This window comes from Phialemonium atrogriseum (genome assembly GCF_030411735.1).
Source record: "Phialemonium atrogriseum strain 8032-3 unplaced genomic scaffold QBC33scaffold_28, whole genome shotgun sequence".
In the NCBI taxonomy this organism is placed as follows: Eukaryota; Fungi; Ascomycota; class Sordariomycetes; order Cephalothecales; family Cephalothecaceae; genus Phialemonium; species Phialemonium atrogriseum.
The window spans coordinates 81,765-102,399 of record NW_026848165.1 but is presented as its reverse complement, the minus strand read 5'-3'; the positions used below and the strand labels follow the sequence as shown (position 1 = coordinate 102,399).

The 20,635-nt window shown below is 55.1% G+C and overlaps 5 protein-coding genes across 5 annotated transcripts; 3 read left to right on the top strand and 2 right to left on the bottom strand.

The window, feature by feature from the left end:
• Window positions 1-149: 149 nt before the first annotated feature.
• On the top strand, window positions 150-5,897 carry QBC33DRAFT_572989 (RNA dependent RNA polymerase-domain-containing protein; the record flags this gene model as incomplete). Its single annotated transcript, XM_060430679.1, has 6 exons — window positions 150-211; window positions 314-1,257; window positions 1,345-1,924; window positions 2,005-3,200; window positions 3,260-4,723; window positions 4,785-5,897. Exons 1-6 carry the CDS (start codon window positions 157-159, stop codon window positions 5,895-5,897), a joined length of 5,352 nt encoding a protein of 1,783 aa, XP_060280011.1. The 5' UTR covers window positions 150-156.
• Window positions 5,898-6,318: 421 nt separating this feature from the next.
• QBC33DRAFT_478881 (Na+ dependent nucleoside transporter C-terminus-domain-containing protein) lies at window positions 6,319-8,148 on the top strand. Its single transcript, XM_060425302.1, has 4 exons — window positions 6,319-6,404; window positions 6,465-6,891; window positions 6,992-7,825; window positions 7,897-8,148. The coding sequence occupies exons 1-4, from the start codon at window positions 6,397-6,399 to the stop codon at window positions 8,137-8,139; spliced, it is 1,512 nt and encodes a 503-aa protein (XP_060280010.1). The 5' UTR covers window positions 6,319-6,396; the 3' UTR covers window positions 8,140-8,148.
• A 1,299-nt stretch (window positions 8,149-9,447) lies between these two features.
• Window positions 9,448-12,327, bottom strand: QBC33DRAFT_596465 (uncharacterized protein; the record flags this gene model as incomplete). Its single annotated transcript, XM_060431883.1, has 7 exons — window positions 9,448-9,912; window positions 9,952-10,060; window positions 10,133-10,226; window positions 10,351-10,637; window positions 10,716-10,976; window positions 11,036-11,739; window positions 11,827-12,327. The coding sequence occupies 7 exons, from the start codon at window positions 12,325-12,327 to the stop codon at window positions 9,448-9,450; spliced, it is 2,421 nt and encodes an 806-aa protein (XP_060280009.1).
• A 957-nt stretch (window positions 12,328-13,284) lies between these two features.
• Window positions 13,285-19,132, bottom strand: QBC33DRAFT_580761 (uncharacterized protein; the record flags this gene model as incomplete). Its single annotated transcript, XM_060431219.1, has 13 exons — window positions 13,285-13,725; window positions 13,780-13,864; window positions 13,928-14,481; window positions 14,639-14,684; window positions 14,762-15,226; window positions 15,313-15,465; window positions 15,529-15,706; window positions 15,764-15,953; window positions 16,008-16,074; window positions 16,145-16,990; window positions 17,232-17,244; window positions 17,463-18,701; window positions 19,072-19,132. The coding sequence occupies 13 exons, from the start codon at window positions 19,130-19,132 to the stop codon at window positions 13,285-13,287; spliced, it is 4,338 nt and encodes a 1,445-aa protein (XP_060280008.1).
• QBC33DRAFT_498556 (CoA-transferase family III) lies at window positions 18,824-20,517 on the top strand (the record flags this gene model as incomplete). Its single annotated transcript, XM_060425622.1, has 1 exon — window positions 18,824-20,517. Exon 1 carries the CDS (start codon window positions 19,159-19,161, stop codon window positions 20,515-20,517), a length of 1,359 nt encoding a protein of 452 aa, XP_060280007.1. The 5' UTR covers window positions 18,824-19,158.
• Between the last annotated feature and the right edge of the window lie 118 nt (window positions 20,518-20,635).

The following is a 20,635-nucleotide window of genomic DNA, read 5'->3' as shown; positions in this document are numbered from 1 at the left end:
TGTCCGCCTCGAAGTGGCTGCTGTGTAACAGGCGACCCCGCAGTTGTCGCCCCATATTGGGTTGTCTATGAGGAGTCTGGGCATGGATCTGCCGCGTTATCACTCTGTGCGGCCCTGTGCAACGCCACCTTACTTGCGTTTGGACACCACTTTGTGATGTCGACGGAAAGGACCCGCAGCCAGACATGGAACTGCTCGACATGTTGTCCCAGTATGTACCTTGACATCTGCCCCAAGAGAGCGCCATGACACCTTATCTTTTCATGCCCGCGAGTCCCCGCCTTTTCCACTTGCTAAATTAAGACCCGTTCAGTTTGCGATAGCGCAACCCAATTCCAGTACCACCACACATCCGACACTATCCCAGATGCCACGATGTCGGGAAAAGACAAGACAAAGACTTTTACCCATTTGTTAAATCCCGCCGTCCGACTGGACGATGGAGAATGGAATTTCCGTGTGCCCGGTCTTCCAGGGCCGCAGGAGCTCAATCGCCGAGAGCTGGTCAAGAAAATCGCCCTCCGCACTAACATGAAGAAATGGAGACATGAAATACTCCTTGTATTAGAGCACATCGAGCGGAATCGGGCCATCGGCGGAGATCCACTCGACCGCTTTCTCATAATCTCGTTCGAAGACTTCCGCCCCCTCAAGCAACCAGATGGCAGCTCAGCCCAGAGCGCCACAAACGCCCTCCAGCCAGCGACCTGGAGAGACTGCACCGACTACGCTGTCCGACTCCTCAGGACCGGGATCTCGCTCGGGGGAGTCAGATACCACTTCTACGGCCACAGCAACAGCCAGCTTAAGTCGCGCACATGCTTCCTCTATGCCGCCTCGAAGGAAGAAATCTCGCGGAAGGTGGAGGCTCTCGGTGACTTCGCCAAGATGAAGACGGTCGGCAAGAAGGCGAAACGCATCGGCTTGCTCTTCTCGGTTGCTCGGACGGCCACCACCGTGTCTCCTAGTAGGTGCGAGGATATCCCGGACATCGAGACGTCCGACTATGTCTTCACCGACGGCTGTGGCTTGATCGCGCCTGTGCTTGCCAGAGAACTGGCGCGGAAGGTTCGCATCGTCTTTCGAGACAGACGGTACACGCCTTCTGTGTTTCAGATCAGATACCGTGGATACAAGGGAGTGGTGACTGTGGATCTGCGGATGGGGGGCGGCAATACTCTTCTGAAGATGAGGAAGTCGATGAAGAAGTTCAGTGGCGTCGAGGACCACTCCTTTGCTGTCGTGGAGTACTCTAAGGTACTGTACATACCGAGGAGCATCAAATTCTTCCCCGCCTTTTTCCTCCAGGCTGAATGATTGCTGATTGTGTTTCCTTCCTCCCAGCCCTACACCTACGGATTTCTCAATGATGAAGGAATCGTCCTCCTCGAAGCCCTCGGCATACCCCGTTCAACTCTATTGCGAAAGCAGAACGAGCACTTCCAACTTCTCACCAATGCCAAGACCGACTTTCGAGACGCCTTTCGCTTCCTCTCGTACATCAACAGGCCCGACCTCGCCGAGAAGGTGCTCATGGACGGCGTCGAGTCTGTGCGGCCTCAGATCAACAGGTTGATCAATGCTGAGCATGGCAAGATGCTGAACAAGCGGGAAGAGCAGAAGTGCCGCATATTTGTCCCGCAGTCACGGCTGCTCTTTGGGGTTTGTGACGCCTGGAATGTCCTGAAAGAGGGGGAGTGTGCTGTGAAGGTCACCATGGAAGGCGACGGGCAGCCGTATGCCCTCAAAGGTACCGAAGTCTCCGTGATCCGCAATCCCTGCCTTCACCCAGGAGACTGGCAGAAGTTCAGGGTTGTTGAGAAACCCGAGCTGGCGCACCTGGTAGACTGTGTGGTTTTCTCAACCCAGGGGAGGAGGCCTGCTGCAGATATGATGTCAGGCGGTGATCTCGATGGCGATCAGTGTAGGTTTACCTGAGTCCTTTTCCTCTATACTTGGCCACATCTCAAGCCCACCCAAACTAAGTCCAGCCCACATCTACAGTTTTCGTGTGTTGGGACAAAGATTTGATACCTTCGACGCTCTCTCAACCAGCCCTCTATCCCGGAGCCCGAGAACCTCTTCGATTCAAGCCCATCACAGACGACGATCGTCTTGTGTACTTTGCCAAATATTCGAACGCCTCCCTCGGCCAGGTCAAGAATCTCTATCTAGACTGGGCTCGCGCATCCGGACCGATGAGCCCACAATGCCAGGAGCTGAATCGACTGTTTTCGCAATGTGTAGATGGCAACCGTATCAGGGTCCCCGAAAAGCTCAAAGACACGCCGAAAGTGGCTCCTGACGCCCCCGCCTTCGTCCTTGACGAACTCCACGATAGAGCTAAGGAGTCAATACAGAGCAGCGACACGAGTCAGAAGGACTGGGACGGATACGAGTTCGATGCCGTGGACCTCCTCTTGGCTCGTGACGATATCGCAATGACAGAGTTTGAGTTCATTCACCTGGCCCATCGGTGGTGTCGGAGAAACAGCGTTTCCTTCGAAGGAATGCTTCACCTCTTCGACTTCAACGTGCTGACGGCCGAGGAGAAGGGCTGGGTGCTTGGACAGCTCCCTGTGTCTGCCGAGACGCCGAGCTTGGTTTTGAACGCTCTCTGCTCATCTAACCTCCTCGACAAGAGCGAACTGAGGCAGTTCCAGCTAGATCATACAGGGATACGGTGGAAGTGCGTCTACGACTCATCGCGAGATCGACTTGCCACCTTTTTAGATGCGGCAGCTAGGAACCTGGAGATATTCCACCGCAAGCTCATTGTGTTTCGGCCGGATGAGCGGTTGACATTGGCGTTATATGTGCCGCAGAAGATTGAGCGCGCCCGAGACTGTCTTGTCGATGACTCGGCGCGGCTATTTGCCTTCCCTCACTCTCAGGGAAGCGAACGTCAGAGCCGTCTATCACTGCCAACAAAAATGACATATCGCTTGTATTGCGACGAGAATGTCTTCCAGCTTTTCGAGAACCAGCGGGCAAACTCGTGGGTCTTCCTTGCGCGCCCCGGGTCCAACGACAGCGAATACCGCAATACAGTCGACGCCGGGGACCGCAGAAGGCAGCGACAGTCCACCATTGACAGCGGTGTCAACTTCGACGTACGGGCTAGTATTGCGCTCGACAAATTCAGCAGAGGCCTCCAGAGACATATTGGTAGGGTGAATAGAAATGAAGTTACTGCCGCGGTAAGACACTTCGCCCCCTGGTGGGTAATTAATCAATTACAATAATTAACAGCCTGTAGGAAATCTATGTCATCAGCAACAGAGACGTCAAGTCAATGCAAAACCTTGATCTTTGGCTCGAATATGTCGAAACAGGACAGAGACTTCCTCTGTTCCAGCAAGAAGCGAAGGAGTACTCCATCGCCAAGGCGAAGGATATAATATCATCGTCCAGTCCTCAATATATCGTCCAAGTCGTGGAACACCAAAACATCTCGGTTCTTGGGGACTTGGAAGTCAGCGAGTACCTCACGGTATTTTCCTCGCTTCTGGAAGCAGACAATAAAGCATTCTTGCTAAAATGCTTCGACCACTTGCTGGGGAATATGCAACTCGTTCGAGTAGATCCTAGCTTGCTACTCCAGGCCATGATCGATTTCTTGGGCAAGGCCCCCTTTCTGGCTATGAGTTTTGGCCGCTGCTCGCAGTTGGACACATTTTCTGAAGACTTGGCCGAGCTGGTAGAGGTGGCTGCTCGGCCCATTCTACGTGCATTTGTCCTTTCGGCAAACGAGGCCGAGGACTTCGTCGTGGCTCCGTTCAGGTCAATGCTGGCAAAGGTTCCAAGCGGGACGCTGTCGCTGCAAGATATTGCAGAGCTCGTCGAGCTCGTATCTCTGACAGTACGCTCGCCAGAAGTGGCTCTGGACCTCCTGTTGGGATCTCTCGAGCCCGAAAGCTCCCGTGTTCTGTCGGGCCAGCCAGAGGTCATCAGCCACTGCGTCAAGAACTTGATCGCAATTGCTCTGGACCATATCGGAGAAGCTACAGAGCAAGCTAAGAAGAGGAAAGATCTTTTTGAGCTGAGGCTGCTACCAGACGACGACGATGGATGTCCAGTTGTTGAAGTGTCTTTTCGAATCGATGCGCCCGGTGGAACCCCAGAAAATTCGGCCCATGTCCGTCTGACTGCAGCTACCTTGCCAACGAACGTCTTGGTTGGGAAGAAGTATTCCCTTGACGCGCTGGTTACGCATTCACAGCAAGGCCTCGCAAGATTCCGGTGTCTCCACCCGCTGCCGGCATTCTTCAACAAGTGCTCGTGGAATATGGAAACTTGCGGTCCCTTCGTGACGACCAAGACGACGTTTGATGCCGTGCGCACGCTTGCTACGCAACTTGAGCACTGCTGTCAGGTTGCGGGACCGATACTTGGATTGCCACTGCTTGGACTCCAAGCGGACCTGGGCTCTAGGCTTGAATGGCAACCGGTCAAGAAGCTGAATGCCAGCCAGAACGCGGCTGTCGAAGCAGCTCTTCGGAATCCTTTGATTTGTCTCTGGGGCCCTCCTGGGACCGGAAAGACCGAAACCATCGTGGAGATGATCTGCGCTCTTCAAGAGACTTACGAGGATGCAAGAATACTAGTGTCGGCTCCCACTCACAATGCTGTCGACAACGCGATGCGACGATACACGGGTCGTCTTCAGAAACAGCCGCTTCGGGGAAGACAGAAACCATCTCCTCTGCGAGTGTCTACAGATGTAAGTATGAAGTGATTATCCACAACCTGGAAACTTTTTGGCGATGCTGATGTTCGGCTAGGTTCGCAAAGTGGCGGAAGATCTTCGCAGTTACACGTGCGATGCGATGGCCGGGCAGGAGGTCTACTCGGACTACAGAGCTATGAACCAGGCAAAGAAGAAGATCACGGAATGCGGCATCATATTCACAACATGCATCGGCGCGGGGCTCGGCCTTCTCCGCTCCGAGGAATTCGAGATCGTCATCGTCGACGAGGCCTCCCAGCAGTCGGAACCCGCGTCCCTGGTTCCATTGGTCAAAGGATGTGCAAGGGCAATTTTGGTCGGTGACCACGTCCAGCTCCGGCCCACCGTCCAACAGCATGCTCTTCTCGTTGACTTTGACGTTTCGCTCTTCGAGAGGCTGTACACCAATAGACCGGCAAATTCGCCTGGGTCCGACGACGATCCCGGCTCCGACTCCACGGGAATCCGTAGGCTCATGCTGGATACACAGTATCGAATGCACCCGCAGATCTGCAATTTCAGCTCCAAAGAGTTCTACGAGGGCAGACTGAAAACCGGAATCACGCCAGATTCCCGGCCCCTCTTTGCTTCCGCGTTTCCCTGGCCCCTGGCAGTGCCGCTCGAGAAGGACAGCTCAACCCTGGTCGGACACCGGCAAAGGACCATATTCATTGAATGTGCCGCAAAAGAGAAGCCGGGACAGAAATCCAAGGAGAACGAAGGACAGGCAGCTCTATGTGCTCACGTCTGCAAGCTCCTGACCTCGCCGGCGCAAACAGGGAGCGCATCTGGACTTCAGCAACCCCCGTCAGTTGAGATGCAGCGCATTGCGGTTCTCACACCTTACACACGTGAGGCTGATCTATTGAGACGACTTGTGTCGGGCCTATCTGATAAGGCCGAAGTCTCCAGTATTGACGGGTTTCAGGGGCGCGAGGCTGACATTGTGGTGTTTGTGACGGTACGGTGCAACGAGCATCGAGAAATTGGCTTCTTGAAGGATCTACGGAGGATGAACGTCGCCCTGACCCGTGCAAAGGCTGGGTTGATTATCATTGGTAACCGGGCGACCTTGACAGAGGGGACATCTGACCCTGAGAGTGCAGCGATGTGGAAGAGGCTTCTGGATAGTCTGACATCGGTGACGATTGAGGTACCGGAACTATAGAATGCTTGGGATGCCTATCTACTATCTAGAGATGTACTGCTACATTGAAATACCACGTATGAGTACATCCTGGTGAGGCAAGCCCACCTGACGTCGGACGTCCCCTGAGCTCATGCAGGCTGGCTGTTGGACGAATGAATGGGCTGATTGGAGGTGCCCCAATATGGCAGGCCTCCAGCATACAATGTTACCCAATCTTCCATCGTTTCGTCACCGGAGAAACCTTAATAACTGAGGCATTTCCGCACTGGATGTAGAGTAGTACTGTACCTCTCTGAGCTTTCGAAATTTGTCATTACAGCGTTGCTGTGTCGTCACCAAGGCCATGTCTGAAAACCAACAAGAGAAGGACACCCCTCCGGAGGAAAACCTAACTCGCGGAGATGAGCATGAAAGGGACCCCGGGGTGATCACTTCGTCGGTCGAGGAGGAGGTCTCGAGTCAACGTCGTCGCCAGTCCCTTCCTGTACTCTTTCTCCACATTCTCGCCTGGGTAGCCATGACTGGGTACGAAGCTCCCAGCTTTCTGCCTTGCATAACTTTTACCTTCTAACAGTCTAGCAAAAGCTGGTGGATTGCCGGGCTCATCCTCCATCGCTACGATTTGGGATGGCTGGTCCCTTTTCTCGTCTGGCTCGGACTTTCAATTAGGCTGCTCACACTCCACTTCCCAACGGAACTTGTCACGAAGCCGATTGGCCATCTCTGGGCCGAGAACATCACCCCAACCTCGAATCACATTCCACAGTCCACCAGGCTAGCCATTCTGTCTACCCTAACTCTGGCGGTCATCCTCGTGGGAACTTTTGCCAGCAAGGAGTCTGCTAGTAACACCCGAGCAGATCGTGCCGTCAGCCTGTTTGGCTTGATTGTTTTTGTGGGGGTCTTCTGGGCGACATCGAGGGATCGGTCGAAGATCAATTGGCACACAGTCATCACGGGCATCCTCATCCAGTTCCTGCTTGGCCTCTTTGTTCTCCGCACGCGGGCAGGCGTAAGAGCCTTGTTTCCTTCTTCCTCCCACAAGCAGCACAAACCCCCGACACCCTCCCTTCATAACCCTAAGCCTCACACTGATAATCAGCCATAATTAGTACGACATTTTCAACTTCCTCGGTTCCCTAGCCCGAGACCTCCTGGGCTACGCCGGTGACGCCACCGTCTTCCTAACCAGCAAGACGGCGCTGGACTCAGGCTGGTTCCTCGTCACCGTCGTCCCACCCATGATATTCTTCGTCTCCTTCGTGCACCTGCTGCACTACTGGGGATGGGTGCAATGGCTAGTCCGGAAACTCGCCACCATCTTCTTCCACCTCATGGGCATCTCGGGCGCCGAGGCCGCCGTGGCAGCCGCGTCGCCGTTCCTGGGCCAGGGCGAGTCCGCCGTGCTGGTCCGCGCGTTCCTGCCCTTGCTTACTCGCGCCGAGCTGCACCAGATCATGACCTCGGGCTTTGCCACCATCGCGGGAAGTGTTCTCTCCGGATACATCGCCCTGGGACTCAGTCCATTGGCACTGGTGTCGTCGTGCGCCATGAGCATCCCGGCCTCGATCGCTATCTCCAAGCTGCGTTACCCTGAGTCTGAGGAGCCTCTGACGCGAGGAAGCCTTGTCAGGATTGCAGAGGACAGTGAAAACGAGCGGCCGTTCAACTCGCTCCACGCCTTGGCGAATGGGTCATGGGCTGGGATCAAGATCGCCGGAATGGTGGTTGCCAGCGTGCTCTGCATCCTCGCGCTCCTTGGCCTTGCCAACGGCCTGTTGGGCTGGTGGGGGAGCTACCTCGACATCGACGACCTCAACATCCAGCTCATCATTGGATACATCTTCTATCCGATCGCTTTCTTACTCGGTGTTGAGCGTAATGGGGATCTGCTGAAGGTCGCTCAGCTAATCGGCATGAAGATTGTTGCGAACGAGTTTGTTGCCGTAAGTGCACCTTGATTACCTGACCAGCACATCACTGGAGCCAAGTTAACTTGTTTGCTCGAGTTTGGTAGTACGGCGAGCTAACACACAATCCAAAATACGGCTCTATCTCTCCCCGCTCGCGCCTCATCGCCACATACGCACTCTGCGGTTTCGGGAACATCAGCGCGGTGGGTATCCAGATCGGGGTTTTGTCTCGGCTCGCACCTGGAAGAGCTAGTGCTGTGGCAGAGGTGGCGATCTCGGCGTTGGTCTCGGGCATTTTTTCCACCTTGACGAGCGCCTCGATCGCTGGCATGTTGATGGTTGACTGAAGATACGGCTTAAAAGATCCTCGCATATGGAGTGTTGGCAGGCAGCGTGCTTGCCTGCTTAGCGGACTGCTGGCTTAGATGGTAGATAGATCCATCACTTCAGATATTGCGGACCGCTATTATTCACCCCGGTTGCTCGCCACTAGCCTTGAATTTGCAACTCTTTTCTTCCTGGTGATGGTCGTCTGTAGATGCCTCAGACGTGCTTCTTGATTCCACAGCCGCACCCTCCCCCTCCTCTTCCAGCCCGCCAAACACCCAGCAAACGTCCAACTACCAAAACACATTCAGGATAGCACTGACCCTGTCGCTCCCCCAAACGGCGTCGTTTGAGCCACGGCCTCCGATGCTAGCCTATGTGCCGTAGGTGTGTCTCAGTCAACTGCCTTGTGAACTTCTCGAGGACGTTACTCGCAATTATTGTCTCACTCTACAGCTTCGACGATGCAAACCAGGCTGGGGTAGCTGCTGAGCTCATCCGCGCCTCAACGAAAAGTATTCCCTGGCGTTTCCTACCGATTCTTCTACAACCAGTCGCCTTATTCTGGACAGGGCCTGGGGGGTCCATTTGTTAGGGAGAGACCGGTGGGCATATAGCCGACTGGCTCTTGGGTCCATGTCCTGCCCGCGATCGTCGCATGTCGAGGATTCGAGAAAATTGGTCCGGTTCGGGCAGGCATACCGTGTCCCTCTGTTGGTCAGCTCGGCCGGCGGCGACGGTAGTGACGCGAACGTGAGGAAGTTCTTGGAAATCATCGGCGATATCTTAAACTCACCTAGCGAGAAGCGAGTGAAGTCTCTGGCTATATATAAAAATGGCGAATAATCTGACGAAGCATCCTTCAAAGAACAGATCCAAGTTGAAGGTCCTCGCCACGCCGACCTCGTCGGAGAGATGGGCCCCGAGCCCTTCCTGCGCGCCATGGCCGCACACTCAGACTTCGGCATCGTCATCGGCGGCCGCGCCTACGACCTTCTCCACTACGTTGCCTTCTGCGCCTTTCTACTCCCTCGGCGCCGGTACCGGCGACGGCGACCACCCGCTCCTCCCCCTGTCATGGCTAAGCCTGTCCGCGCTGAGTGGGTCTGTCCACACGGGCAAGTTCATGGATATGGTAGCGCGTGCGCCGCCTCGTAGAGTAGGTTGTTGCTCGTAACTGTGTACTGCGACGGGGTCGTTCGATGTATGCCCCTTAGTAGCTAGGTCTGTATGCGGACGCTGCCTGCTAATGCCCCATATGCGAGAATCTTTTAAGGCGAATCCTCAGTCAGCCATCAACATAGGTTGATATTGATTTAACTATGCATCTAGACTCTATGCGCACCCTTTTCAAGAAGCAGCTGGACTGTCTTCTCCCGACCCATTACTGATGCTGCCTGCAAGGCAGTCCCATAGCGTCCTCCTTTAGCATTAACATCAGCATTCTTTTCAAGAAGTAGCTGGGCTATCTCCTCATAACCTTCTGCTGATGCTGCCTGCAAGGCAGTCCCATAGAGTCCTCCTTTGGCATTAACATCAGCATTCCTTTCAAGAAACAGCTGGACTATCTTCTCATGACCTTCTGCTGATGCTGTTTGCAAGGCAGTCCCATAGAATCCTCCTTTGGCATTGACATTAGCATTCCTTTCAAGAAGCAGCTGGACTAACTTCTCGTAACCTCTTGCTGATGCTCTTTGCAAGGCAGTCCCATAGTATTCTCCTTCAGCATCAACATCAGCATTTCTTTCAAGGAGCAGATGGACTATCTTCTCATAACCATTGCTTGATGCTGCCTGCAAGGCAGTCCCATAGAATGCTCCTTTGGCATTGACATCAGCATTCCTTTCAAGAAGCAGCTGGACTATCTTCTCATAACCATTGCCTGATGCTGTTTGCAAGGCACTCCCATAGAATCCTCCTTTGGCATTGACATCAGCATTCCTTTCAAGAAGCAGCTGGACTATCTTCTCATGACCTTCTGCTGATGCTGTTTGCAAGGCAGTCCCATAGTACCCTCTTCTGGCATTAAACAAACTAGAAGCTTGTGTTGGGTTTGGGACTGAGAGAGGAGGCTCTAATGGGATATTGGAAAGTAATTCAGGTACAACTGAAACAAGCCCAAGAAGCGAAGCGTAGTAAATAGGCGATGGAACCTCGTCACCGTCACTAGGTATCCTGATAGGGTCGGGATCCCAAATGCTAAGCCAATTCTTAAATTCCCCCCCCCGTACTTTGAAATAGTCGGAGGGCTTGGTGCTTAGCATGGTGCGCGTTTTCGTCTCCTTCACGAAGGTGTTCGTGCCAAAGCTCTGCGGCGTAGGGTGCCAGCGGATATTCTTTAATCGGTTTCTCCGACATTAACAACGCAGGCTCTAGCAAATACGTCAAGCATATGCGAGCTATGTTGGTATGAGCCTCCCGTCTTCTCACACGGAATGTCGCGATTGAGTGCTGACCTGACCGGCCAGATTCTAGGTACTCCTGGACTGAGAAATGCGCGAGGCGCACGGTAGCTGGCCTAGCATTAGGTTGCATATCCACTTCGATAAAACCAGGACAGACTTGATGAATCGCGTCCGCAGTTTTTAGCCTTCACTTGGGGTTGAACTTTGGAGAGTCGCCGAGTTCTACGGCAATTCCGTCGATGAGTTCTGGTACTGTCAATGGGCGCAAGGCGCAGCAGAGCAAAGTCAACATCTGCTGAGCATATCTCACGGAAGCCGGGGGGATATTCGAAAGCATTCGCTCGTAGGTCTGATCCAGTGATTGAGGCAGTGAAGCCAGCAATTGGTCGAGGAGGTCTTCGCATTCTGGGCATTGCTCGAGTGCCTTGAACTGGCATTCCACCCATCGAAACCTGTGTGATAAAGATCAGAACTCCCACCCCTATTAGACAACAGGTAACTGGGAACATACACTCCCTTCGCACGCTGGCTAAGCGTGGTCTCTATCCGATCATGATATTCCTTCCATTTTCGAAGCTTCCGATTGTCTTGAAGGTGTTCGGAGATGAAAGCTGCAATGTCACTTTCGACGAAACTGTTCTTCATCGAGACCACCTCGTCTGGTAGGGCGTTGAGCTCCTTGTGAAGCACATCGCCAATGTCAGGCTCCTCACGACTCGTGACCAGAAGATGAAGTCCAGGCTCGCCCCACGCCCGCAGATCGACCAACATTTGGAGAACCTCCCCCCTGTGCGTGTCCCGAGGGCTTTCGTCTAGTGCGTCCAAGATGATGTACACGTCGTCAAATGCCCGCACGATCTGACGAAGACAGTCCGCGAGAGCCTGATCAGGCGGCATGGCGTTGCGGTAGTTGCTGTGCAGTTGCGAGAGAAAACCATGGTTGTCGTTTAGCTGGCTTGACAGCTGCAAGACAACTGCGCGGAGCATCGAGGAGGTGTCTTGCTTGGAGTTGTCGTTGAAGGTGAAGAAGAAGAACGCAATCCCGATGCGTGGGTTGGACCTCCGATGCCGAAAGGCGTACTGTATGGCCGTGGAACATAACACTGACTTGCCGCATCCGGCGAAGCTGTTGAGCCACAGGAAGGAATTCGACTTCTCAAGCGAGGCGGAAAAGGAAGAACCCTTGACAAGCCAGAGGCCGGTACTGGGATGCTTCTATTTGCAAGCCTCGTTGTAATTGATGGTTGCATCGGGAGCCTTCAGCCAGTAACGGATGGTCGACGAGATCTGGTCGGCTCTGACCAAGTCAAGCAATGCCTTGGTTTCCCCAATGCCATCCTGGATGCAGCCGATATCCTTTTGCTGCAGCATCTGCAGCACCAGAGACAATTGCGAGACTGTCTCGTCAATATTCTCGTCCAGCTTTTGCAGCGTGCTCTGCCGGAAGGGATATGCTAGGCGGCGAGAAGCGGTCTGAGCGGCGGCCCGGATACCGTCTTTCGAACCACCCTTGAATTTGTCGTTTTCGGACTGGAGCTCCTGGACGCACTCGTCGCAGACTTGGATTGAGCTCTCTATCTTCTCGAGCAGGCCCTGCTCGTCGGCTCGGAACTGGCGGCTGGCCAGCTGCCCGTGCAGAATCTCTAGTACGCCCAGGAGATGTTCCAGCTTCCTGGAGGTGGAGGAGATGTCGGTTTTCTGGCCCTTGCACGCCGCATAAAAGGCTACCAGAGATTGCGTGACCTGGATGCCCAATGAAACAAGGCCGGCTACGCTTGCGGCCACGGAGAGTGGGTCAGCCATTGTAGGGTAGCAAGTTGGTTAGGATGCGATGCAGCAGGGTATCGAGTCGGTTAGGACGGTGTCAGTTGGAATATCGGTCGTCTTGATCGTGCTTGTCGGTCGGTGGAATTTTTGTGCTTGGGGAGGGAGTGGGGATGACGGATTGCCAAAGAGCCACATGGCTGCCTGACGAGCTTGGCTGCGCAGGTATTATGCACAGTGACTGATCAACTCGAAGGGCATTGGCTTGCCTCGCGCATTGGTGATCCGATCCCGCCGCCGAACCATTGGGCCGGGCCGGGTACCCCTCTTCCTACCAGCCCGTACTCCTCTCAAATTGGAGGCGTGAGTGGCAGGCCGGCACAGTTAGCTCATGCCATCAAATTCCTAGCGCATACGTCTGCTTTCTCAGGCGGGAAAAATAGGTGCTCTGTTCGTATGTATGTACAGTACATACATACATAAAGGTGTCTTGGCCATCCCCATAGTAGCCGCACCACCAACCCCGCCACGACATCCTGGAGCGGCTGGCCTCCGCGGCTGAGGACTTCGCCTGTTCCGATCTCGGCTTATCGCGGCTGCCGGACGGCCGCGAGGTGCTCTTCGCGCAGCCGGCTGTCGTGGCGGCGTGTCAGGCCTACGACCTGCGTGCTGCTATCGATATGGTGGCGGTGGGTGTGTGTCTGGGGTTACGGGGTACGCAGGCTGTTCATCTGCCGCAGGTCGGGGTCGTTTGCGCCATCGGAGGGGGGGATTGGGTGGCCTGTTGAGGTCGAGGTCGGGGATGTGGAGGCGAGGAGGCAGGGGAAGGGGGCTTGGAGCTTGGATTGGGAGATGGTTGATGCGCCTGTGGTTAACATGGCGAGGTTGTTGCTTGAGAGGGCGGCGCGGTGCGGGATTGATATTCAGGCGTTTCGTGAAGCTAGCGTGAAGTGAGGCAGAGACTTCATTTGGGGTGGAATTAATTGGACAAATACTTTATGACACACTGCCTAGGATTTCGCCTTTCATGCAGGTGACACCGTTCTTCATGGCCAGGATTTCCCATAGTTTCCCTCCGTCATTCTCCTCCCGCACCTCCTGGGTCCCGATTGAATAGCTTTCTCCGGCGTAGATTGGAGACATGGCCCTATAGGTGACCTGTTTAGGTTGTGACCCGTGCCCATGAACATCCCGCCAATAGTCCAGGATGTTGATGAGGTTCAGAGGACCATGGACGATGACGGCTGGGTGGTCCTCCACGGTCTTTGTCCAATGTTCGTTGTAGTGGATCATGTGGCCGTTGAACGTCAACGCCGAGAAGCGAAAGAGACCCACAGGCGACCAGCGAAGCTGTCGCTTAGGAAAGCCTGTGGTAAATGGATGATGAGCACGGTGGGACGGGGAAAGGAAGAAGAAAAACAAGGTCCACAGGACTGACTAACCCCCGGAATCGCTCGCCACATCCCGGATAACCGACGGACCGCGAGCCACGGCTAAAGAAGGCTGCTGTCGCTGTTGGCCTCCCGGACCCGTTGAAGTGGTGGTGGAGGTCGCCTCAGTCCGGAATATCCACGATCTAAGATGAAGGAAGTTCAGCGGATGCGGTTTCTAAGAAAAGCCATGTCTGTTATCTGCTGACCTCTGGTCCGTCATGGCGAGACCCTTTTTACCCCATAATTCCTTCTCGACCTCGACTAGCACCATTTCGCCACCGCTGCGACTTTTCTTCGCCGTTGCGCTGAGGAGCCTTGTCCGCTCCTCGGCCTCTTCCCCTACTCGGAGGGGAGAATCGGCATTCCAGTGCATCTTGCCGCCCGCCCACATTCGCCGCGAGAAGGGCAATGGGGCATTGAATGTTTGGTCTGTCCCGTCAGCCCCGAGTTGGCCTTCAACTCCATCCGGGGTGAAGTACACCAGGTGGTAGCCCGGCGGAATTGGGGTGCCCGTCGCTGGCGGTTCGGCCGAGATGTCCTGTTCCGGGTAGATGTGCGTGCGGTTAAGAGTCAAACTCAGCTTTTGCAGCTGGTTGGCGTCGAGTATCTGTCGTCGAGTGATGGTCTGGCCAGAGAAGTTGTGCAGAAGTTGCTCCGCAGCGTCCGCCGCACTGGTGGTAAGCCGTCGGGAGCCTATCCTGTAGTAGGCACGCAGTACAGGGCGGATACTTCCAATCGACATGTGCGGTAGGGTTGCCGGCTTATGCATGGTCAAACCCGTCAGTGCCGCAGATTTGGTTGCCCAACAAGAACCAGTCCTCACTGGATGGCGTTCGCACTGGATGGGATTGGTATTTATCTATCTACCTAAGGAGATGAAGAGAGGAGGGGAATTCGGAAGTCTCCACCCAATCTACCCTCTCCGAGAAGCCGAGTTCGTTGACCCCACATGTCTCGAGTCGGCTTCTTAACAGTTGCCGACGTCATGCCGAAGTGGGGGGGCGCACTAGCGGATCAGTCGTGCCAGTCCACTGAATTACAGCGACCTCTCCAGAAAGTCCATCCCCTCAACCTGGGTGGGATTGTCGTGAAGTTGAGGGTCTAGGAAAAACCCCAGGTCGCTCGGCGCATCGTCGCTCCCCCAGTGGCCATTTAGGAAACTGGACCATTGGTCTTCGAAGAATTCCGCACCTGTCCTTACTGGGCCTTCGTCTGTAGAGTCGGTTCTGCCAGCTACTAAGGGGGGACCATTCTCTGTGGTGGTGATGGTGTTTGTGGTGGTGGTGGCGTCGGCTTGATTTCCATGCAGCCGCTTGGCAATCGAGTCGTCCAAGTATTGCAAGAACAGGTCCAGGACATTGTTGTTGATCCTCCAGTATTTCTGGATCTCCTTCAAGCCTAAAAGACACATCTGTGCACGATGTTCTGCGATTCGCCTCAGGACGCCTGCTGCTCGCCTGATAGAGATGGCGTGGATACACAGCGCAGCAAATAGACTTGTGATCCTATAATTCCGCGTGTGAATAAATTTTTAGTACTACGTACGAAGGTCATGCCTCGACCGCTTAGACTCAGTCAGACTCGGACTCACAAATGCATCTGGCCATAGCGCAGTATTCCTTGCGACAGCATGTCCTCGGCGGTTCTGCTGATTTGGCAGGCGGCGGTCAAGGCAACCTGCTTGCTGCAGTCACCTTCCGTGTTTCGGAGGAAAGCGTTCCGGTATATAAGAATGCGCAGATGGCTAACAGAAGTTCAGAGTCAGTCAGCCCTCATATCCTAGCGCATTCATCACTACATGACTCACTTGTAGGCTAGTTGCAGGAGACACGTCCACACAGAGGTAACGCCACCCTCGGATTCGCCCTTCATGTTCTCGGGCAGATTTTGCCTCCAGGCTCCCAGAGATCGGTCAAGATTCTGAACCTCTTCAGCAGTCGAAGGTGGGCGTCCGGGTACAAAGTGCAGGTCAATGACCTTTCCAACTAGAATCACGTATCAGATGCCTCGAATCATCACAAAAAAGCATGGGGTGGAAATACGTAGCCTGGCGAGCTCAACCATCTTCATGGCGTAGGTGATATGTTCTGATTTACACGAACCAAAGAAACTGCCAACAATGCTGTCGTCGGGTGACTCAAAATCCGAGACACTCAATGGCTCAATGTCGCAGTCTTCGTCTCGGATACGGCTGGGCAGGCCCAAAGAAGCGGCTGATTGACGTTCGCGAACCTTGCAAAGGGTAAGCGTGTGGCTGACCAACCTATTGATATGGATTAATCTTACATATATCGACCACCATATCCTCCTCCGCATGCGAGCCATCCGAGAGTCTTGGGTAGTGGTTCGTGTCCTGGTGACGAAATGGTCAATACATGGCAGCAAGATAGTTGCCGTCGGCTAACTACAAGTTGCCCGCTTACGATCTGTGCAGGCCGTATGACTCTGCAAACGTGATGGCAACACCCAACCAATACCGGACATCTCGAACGTCAAACTTGTCGCCCCTCCAGAAGCTGACCAAAAATAGTGATTGTATGAGCGTGATCTCGTCCTTCTCCCAGTCGGCATGGAAGAGCAGCCTCGCCCTGGTGTACAGCAAGGACTTGGCCTCTGTTCGGTCCTTGAACCCCATCTCTAGAATAGTCGAATCGTCGCAATAGGTGGCACCGATGAAGAGCATCGCCTGGAGTAAAAGGCGGGAAATGTCCATGGTTGGCAGCCGGCGAGCAATGTCTGAACGGTCCACTACCGGAAAGCACGGGTGGAACCAGGTGAAGTAGGCTTGAAGCGCAGGGAGACAGCTCCGATGGTCCGGGAACGTCAAGGCTCCCTCGTCGCGGAGATAGCGAGCAGTCCCGGCACTGAGATGGGCGATGCTGACGGGCGACTCTCCTTTCCCTTGCGACTGTGGCGTTGCCGTGTGCGTGTGGGGGAAGAGCAGGCGTCCCTTCTCGTGACTGGTGGCTCCAGCCGTCGCGGGCTCGTCTCCTGGCTGCGCGCGTCCGGGTACAAGAGTGAGGAAATTCGACTCCCCAAAGAAGAGGGTGCCGGGCACCGAAGCTGCGGATGGCGCAGGTGTGTTGGTCTGAGCTTGAAGTCCAACTTGAGAGGATTGGGGTTGCAACACTGGGTCCGTGGGACTCAAGTTTGCTGCCGGAGCTGCATGGATGGTTGTTGGCGGAGTCCGAGTGTTCTCGACGGATGGCCCCGGACTCCCGGATGTAGATGCTCCCGCAGATGGTTGCCGGCGCGACCGCCGTGGATACCTAAAAGAGTTCGTTTAGCTATCCTCTTTTGTCTGATTACAAAATCTAGTTATGTGGGAGATCAATATTTACCTGCCTCGCCGAGAAGGCAGCACCTCACAATTGGCGCCTGCAGTCTGACAGTTCGAGCAAGGGCGGATCTCGTTGACGTTGCAACGGACGCGGCGGGAATTACACACCCGACAGGCGTTCTTTGCCCGGGGCTTCTTGCCGGGTTCCAATGGCATGGTGTTAGCGAGACAGGCGTGAGGTGGCTGGGCATTGAGTCTTGCAGACAGCGCTCGGGTGAAGCAGGGACTGCTGACGACTGCCATGATTTTAGTCAGGATGCGAGGACGGGGGCCCAAATGCGGGGTAACTCTAGCGCATAGTCTCAGCACAGTCCTTCTGATTGAACCTCCCCGAGAGATACAAATGCCACGCACCTCGCGAACCCTGGGATTCCATGGCCACAGCTATCTTTATTAATAACTCCGTGGAAGCTTGAGCACCCGTTCGCTGATGTAATTCAATATCATCTCCTTCGACACCGGCGCAATCCGCGGAACCAGGCACTCTCTAAACCATCGCTCGACATCATACTCTGCCGCGTACCCCATGCCCCCGTGGGTAAGCACTGCTCGCTCGCATGCTGTAAATGCCGCCTCGGCTGCCAGGTATTTGGCGCTGTTGCACGCAACGCCGACATCGTCTTGTCGAATGGAAGAGTCGGACTTGGACTTGTCGTAGAGCTGCGCCGCATGGTACGTCGCCAACTTGGCCGCTTCGAGCCGCATCACCGCATCAGCGAGTGGATGGGCAATCGCCTGGTTCATGCCAATGGGGCGCTGGAAGACAACGCGGTCGCGAGCATAACTCGCCGCTCTCGACAAGGCCGCATAGCCGAGACCAAGCGCCTCCCCGGCAAGGAGACACCTCTCGGCATTCATCCCGTGCAAAACGATTTTGAAGCCTTGTCCTTCAGTCCCGATCAGACTGTCCGCTGGGATGTTGTAGTTGTCGAAGAAGACCTCGTTTGCATCTACCGCCCGGCCACCCATCTTCTTGATCCTTCGCATATCCAGCCCAGGCTTCGTTCGGTCGAGATCAATGCAGAAGAGGGAGAGGCCTTCGCTTGGTTTGCGAACTTGGTCGAGAGGTGTTGTTCGAGCGAGAAGGATCATCTTGGAGGCAACCTGAGCACATGTGATCCAAATCTTCTGTCCTGTGACACTGTAGGACCTGTCGTCCAGTTTCTTCGCCGTCGTACTCAGCCGAAGTGTATCCAAGCCAGCATTGGGCTCCGTCACTCCAAAGCAAACGCGCCACTTTCCCGAGATGATGTTCGGGATTGTGGTCTCCAGCTGCTCCTTGGTCCCGAACTTAGCCAGTGGCTGTGTCGCATAGACGTTGGCGTGGATGGCCTGGGCGCCAGCCATACCTGCTCCGCTCTCCGTGATGGCCTGGAGCATCATGACTGCCTCTGAGATTCCAAGCCCGGAACCTCCCAATGCTTCTGGTAGGGCAATTCCAAGCCACCCGTCCTTGGCGAGTGCAGCATGAAAATCTGCTGGATCCTGCTCGTTCTGGTCGTGTTCTTGCCAGTATGTGTTGGGAAATTGGGAACAAAGCTGGCTGACTGCTTCCCTGACGGTCAACTGTGAATCGCTGAAGCCGCTCGTCTCCATAATCCGTCGTGGACTGGAGGTTGAGAAGCCATTTCCGGGACAAACTCGGCGGCTCGGCAACGGCGGTGCAGCCGCCAGACGGACCAAGCGCCAGGACTGTCGTGATACTATCCGAGACATCGGGATATTGGGACGGGGATTGGAAGTTGTTGCTTGAGGCCAGTTGCTCAGCCACAGAGCTGGTCTGTTCGAAGGCAACAATTAATTATTGATTGTTTGTTCGCACAACTTCCATACTCCACTCCACCCAGTGGATGCATATAGCCGACCCCAAAATGCCGACTCAATTCCCCCGCAAAAACAGGGAACATCAAGACCCCGAACCTGCCTCGGTACATAAATGCGGAGAAGCAGCCACCCCTAACCCCCCTCCAGCCCCAACCAACCTTATTCGTACGCTGCACATTAATCCACTATGGTCCAGCCGATCTTTCACGTCTACCTGCATCCTCAACGAAGCTTGGCCGTTCTCCATGTCTGTCTCGTTGGCTTTGGGTGAATATGGCTTCCACCATGTCTGTCAACTTCATCACACCCCTTCGAGCCCTGACCTGCGGCTCAAGCCGAATTGGACTGGCGGATTTCGCTTCTCAAACCTGCAGCGGAAGACGGTTACGTGCCTCTGCAAAAGTTTGTGGTAGTGCTTCATTCATACAAGCACAAACCCGGACCCTCGCAACCACGAGGCCGGAAGGCAAAAGCACAAGTCTACCCCTGGAAGGAATCACGGTTGTCAGCCTTGAGCATGCCATCGCGGCTCCATTCTGTACACGGCAACTCGCCGACCAGGGAGCTCGTGTCATCAAAGTCGAACGACCAGGGGTTGGCGACTTCGCACGTTCCTACGATACGAGGACCCGTGGGCTGGCATCACATTTCGTCTGGGCCAACCGCTCCAAGGAGAGCCTGACCCTCGATCTGAAAGCCCCCGCAGACCTGAGAGTCCTCAATACTCTGCTGTCGAAAGCCGACGTCCTCGTTCAGAACCTCGCCCCTGGCGCGAGCGCACGCCTCGGGCTATCATACGAAGCGCTGCGGAAGCAGAACCCCAGCCTGATCGTCTGCGACATCTCAGGCTACGGCTCCGACGGGCCATACCGCGACAAGAAGGCCTACGACCTCCTCGTGCAGAGCGAGGCAGGCTTGTTAAGCGTCACCGGCCACCCGGACAAGCCCGCCAAGGTGGGCATATCCATCGCCGACATCTCGGCGGGCATGTACGCCTTCACCAACATCCTGGGCGCCCTTCTGAAGCGCGCCAAGACGGGTCACGGCTCCCGCATCGACATCTCCATGCTCGAGAGCATGACCGAGTGGATGTCGTTCCCCCTCTACTACGCGATCGACGGTGCGCCCGGGCCGCAGCGCGCCGGCGCCGCCCACGCCGCCATCTACCCGTACGGGCCATTCGAGACGGGCGATGGCGGCTCGGTACTGCTGGGCGTGCAGAACGAGCGGGAGTGGGCCGCCCTGTGCCGGGACGTCATCGGCGACGCCGGACTTGCCGAGGATAAGCGGTTCGCTACCAACTCCGCCCGGGTTCGGAACCGCGATGCTTTGAAGGATATCATCTGTGGGGCCTTCTCGAGCTTGTCGGCGCGGGAGGCACTTGATCGATTGGACGCGGTGGGTATTGCCAATGCCAAGATGAATGATATGCAGGAGGTCTGGGATCACGAGCAGTTGCGGGCGAGGGGCCGGTGGGTCGAGATTGACACGCCTGCTGGACCGATCCCGGCATTGCTGCCGCCCGGTGCCGCTTGCGCAGCAGATGTCCGGATGGGCCCCGTCCCAGCCCTAGGTGAGCATAATGATGCCATCTTGGCCGAGTTGGGCTTTGACCAAGACGACAAACCGTAATTAATTAGACTTAGGTAAAATGGTATAGATTGAAAGGCCTTTGTCAAGTCCCCTATTATGGACAGTTTCTGACCGTCTACTGGACTGTGATCATATGTCAAGGTAATGTACATTATCT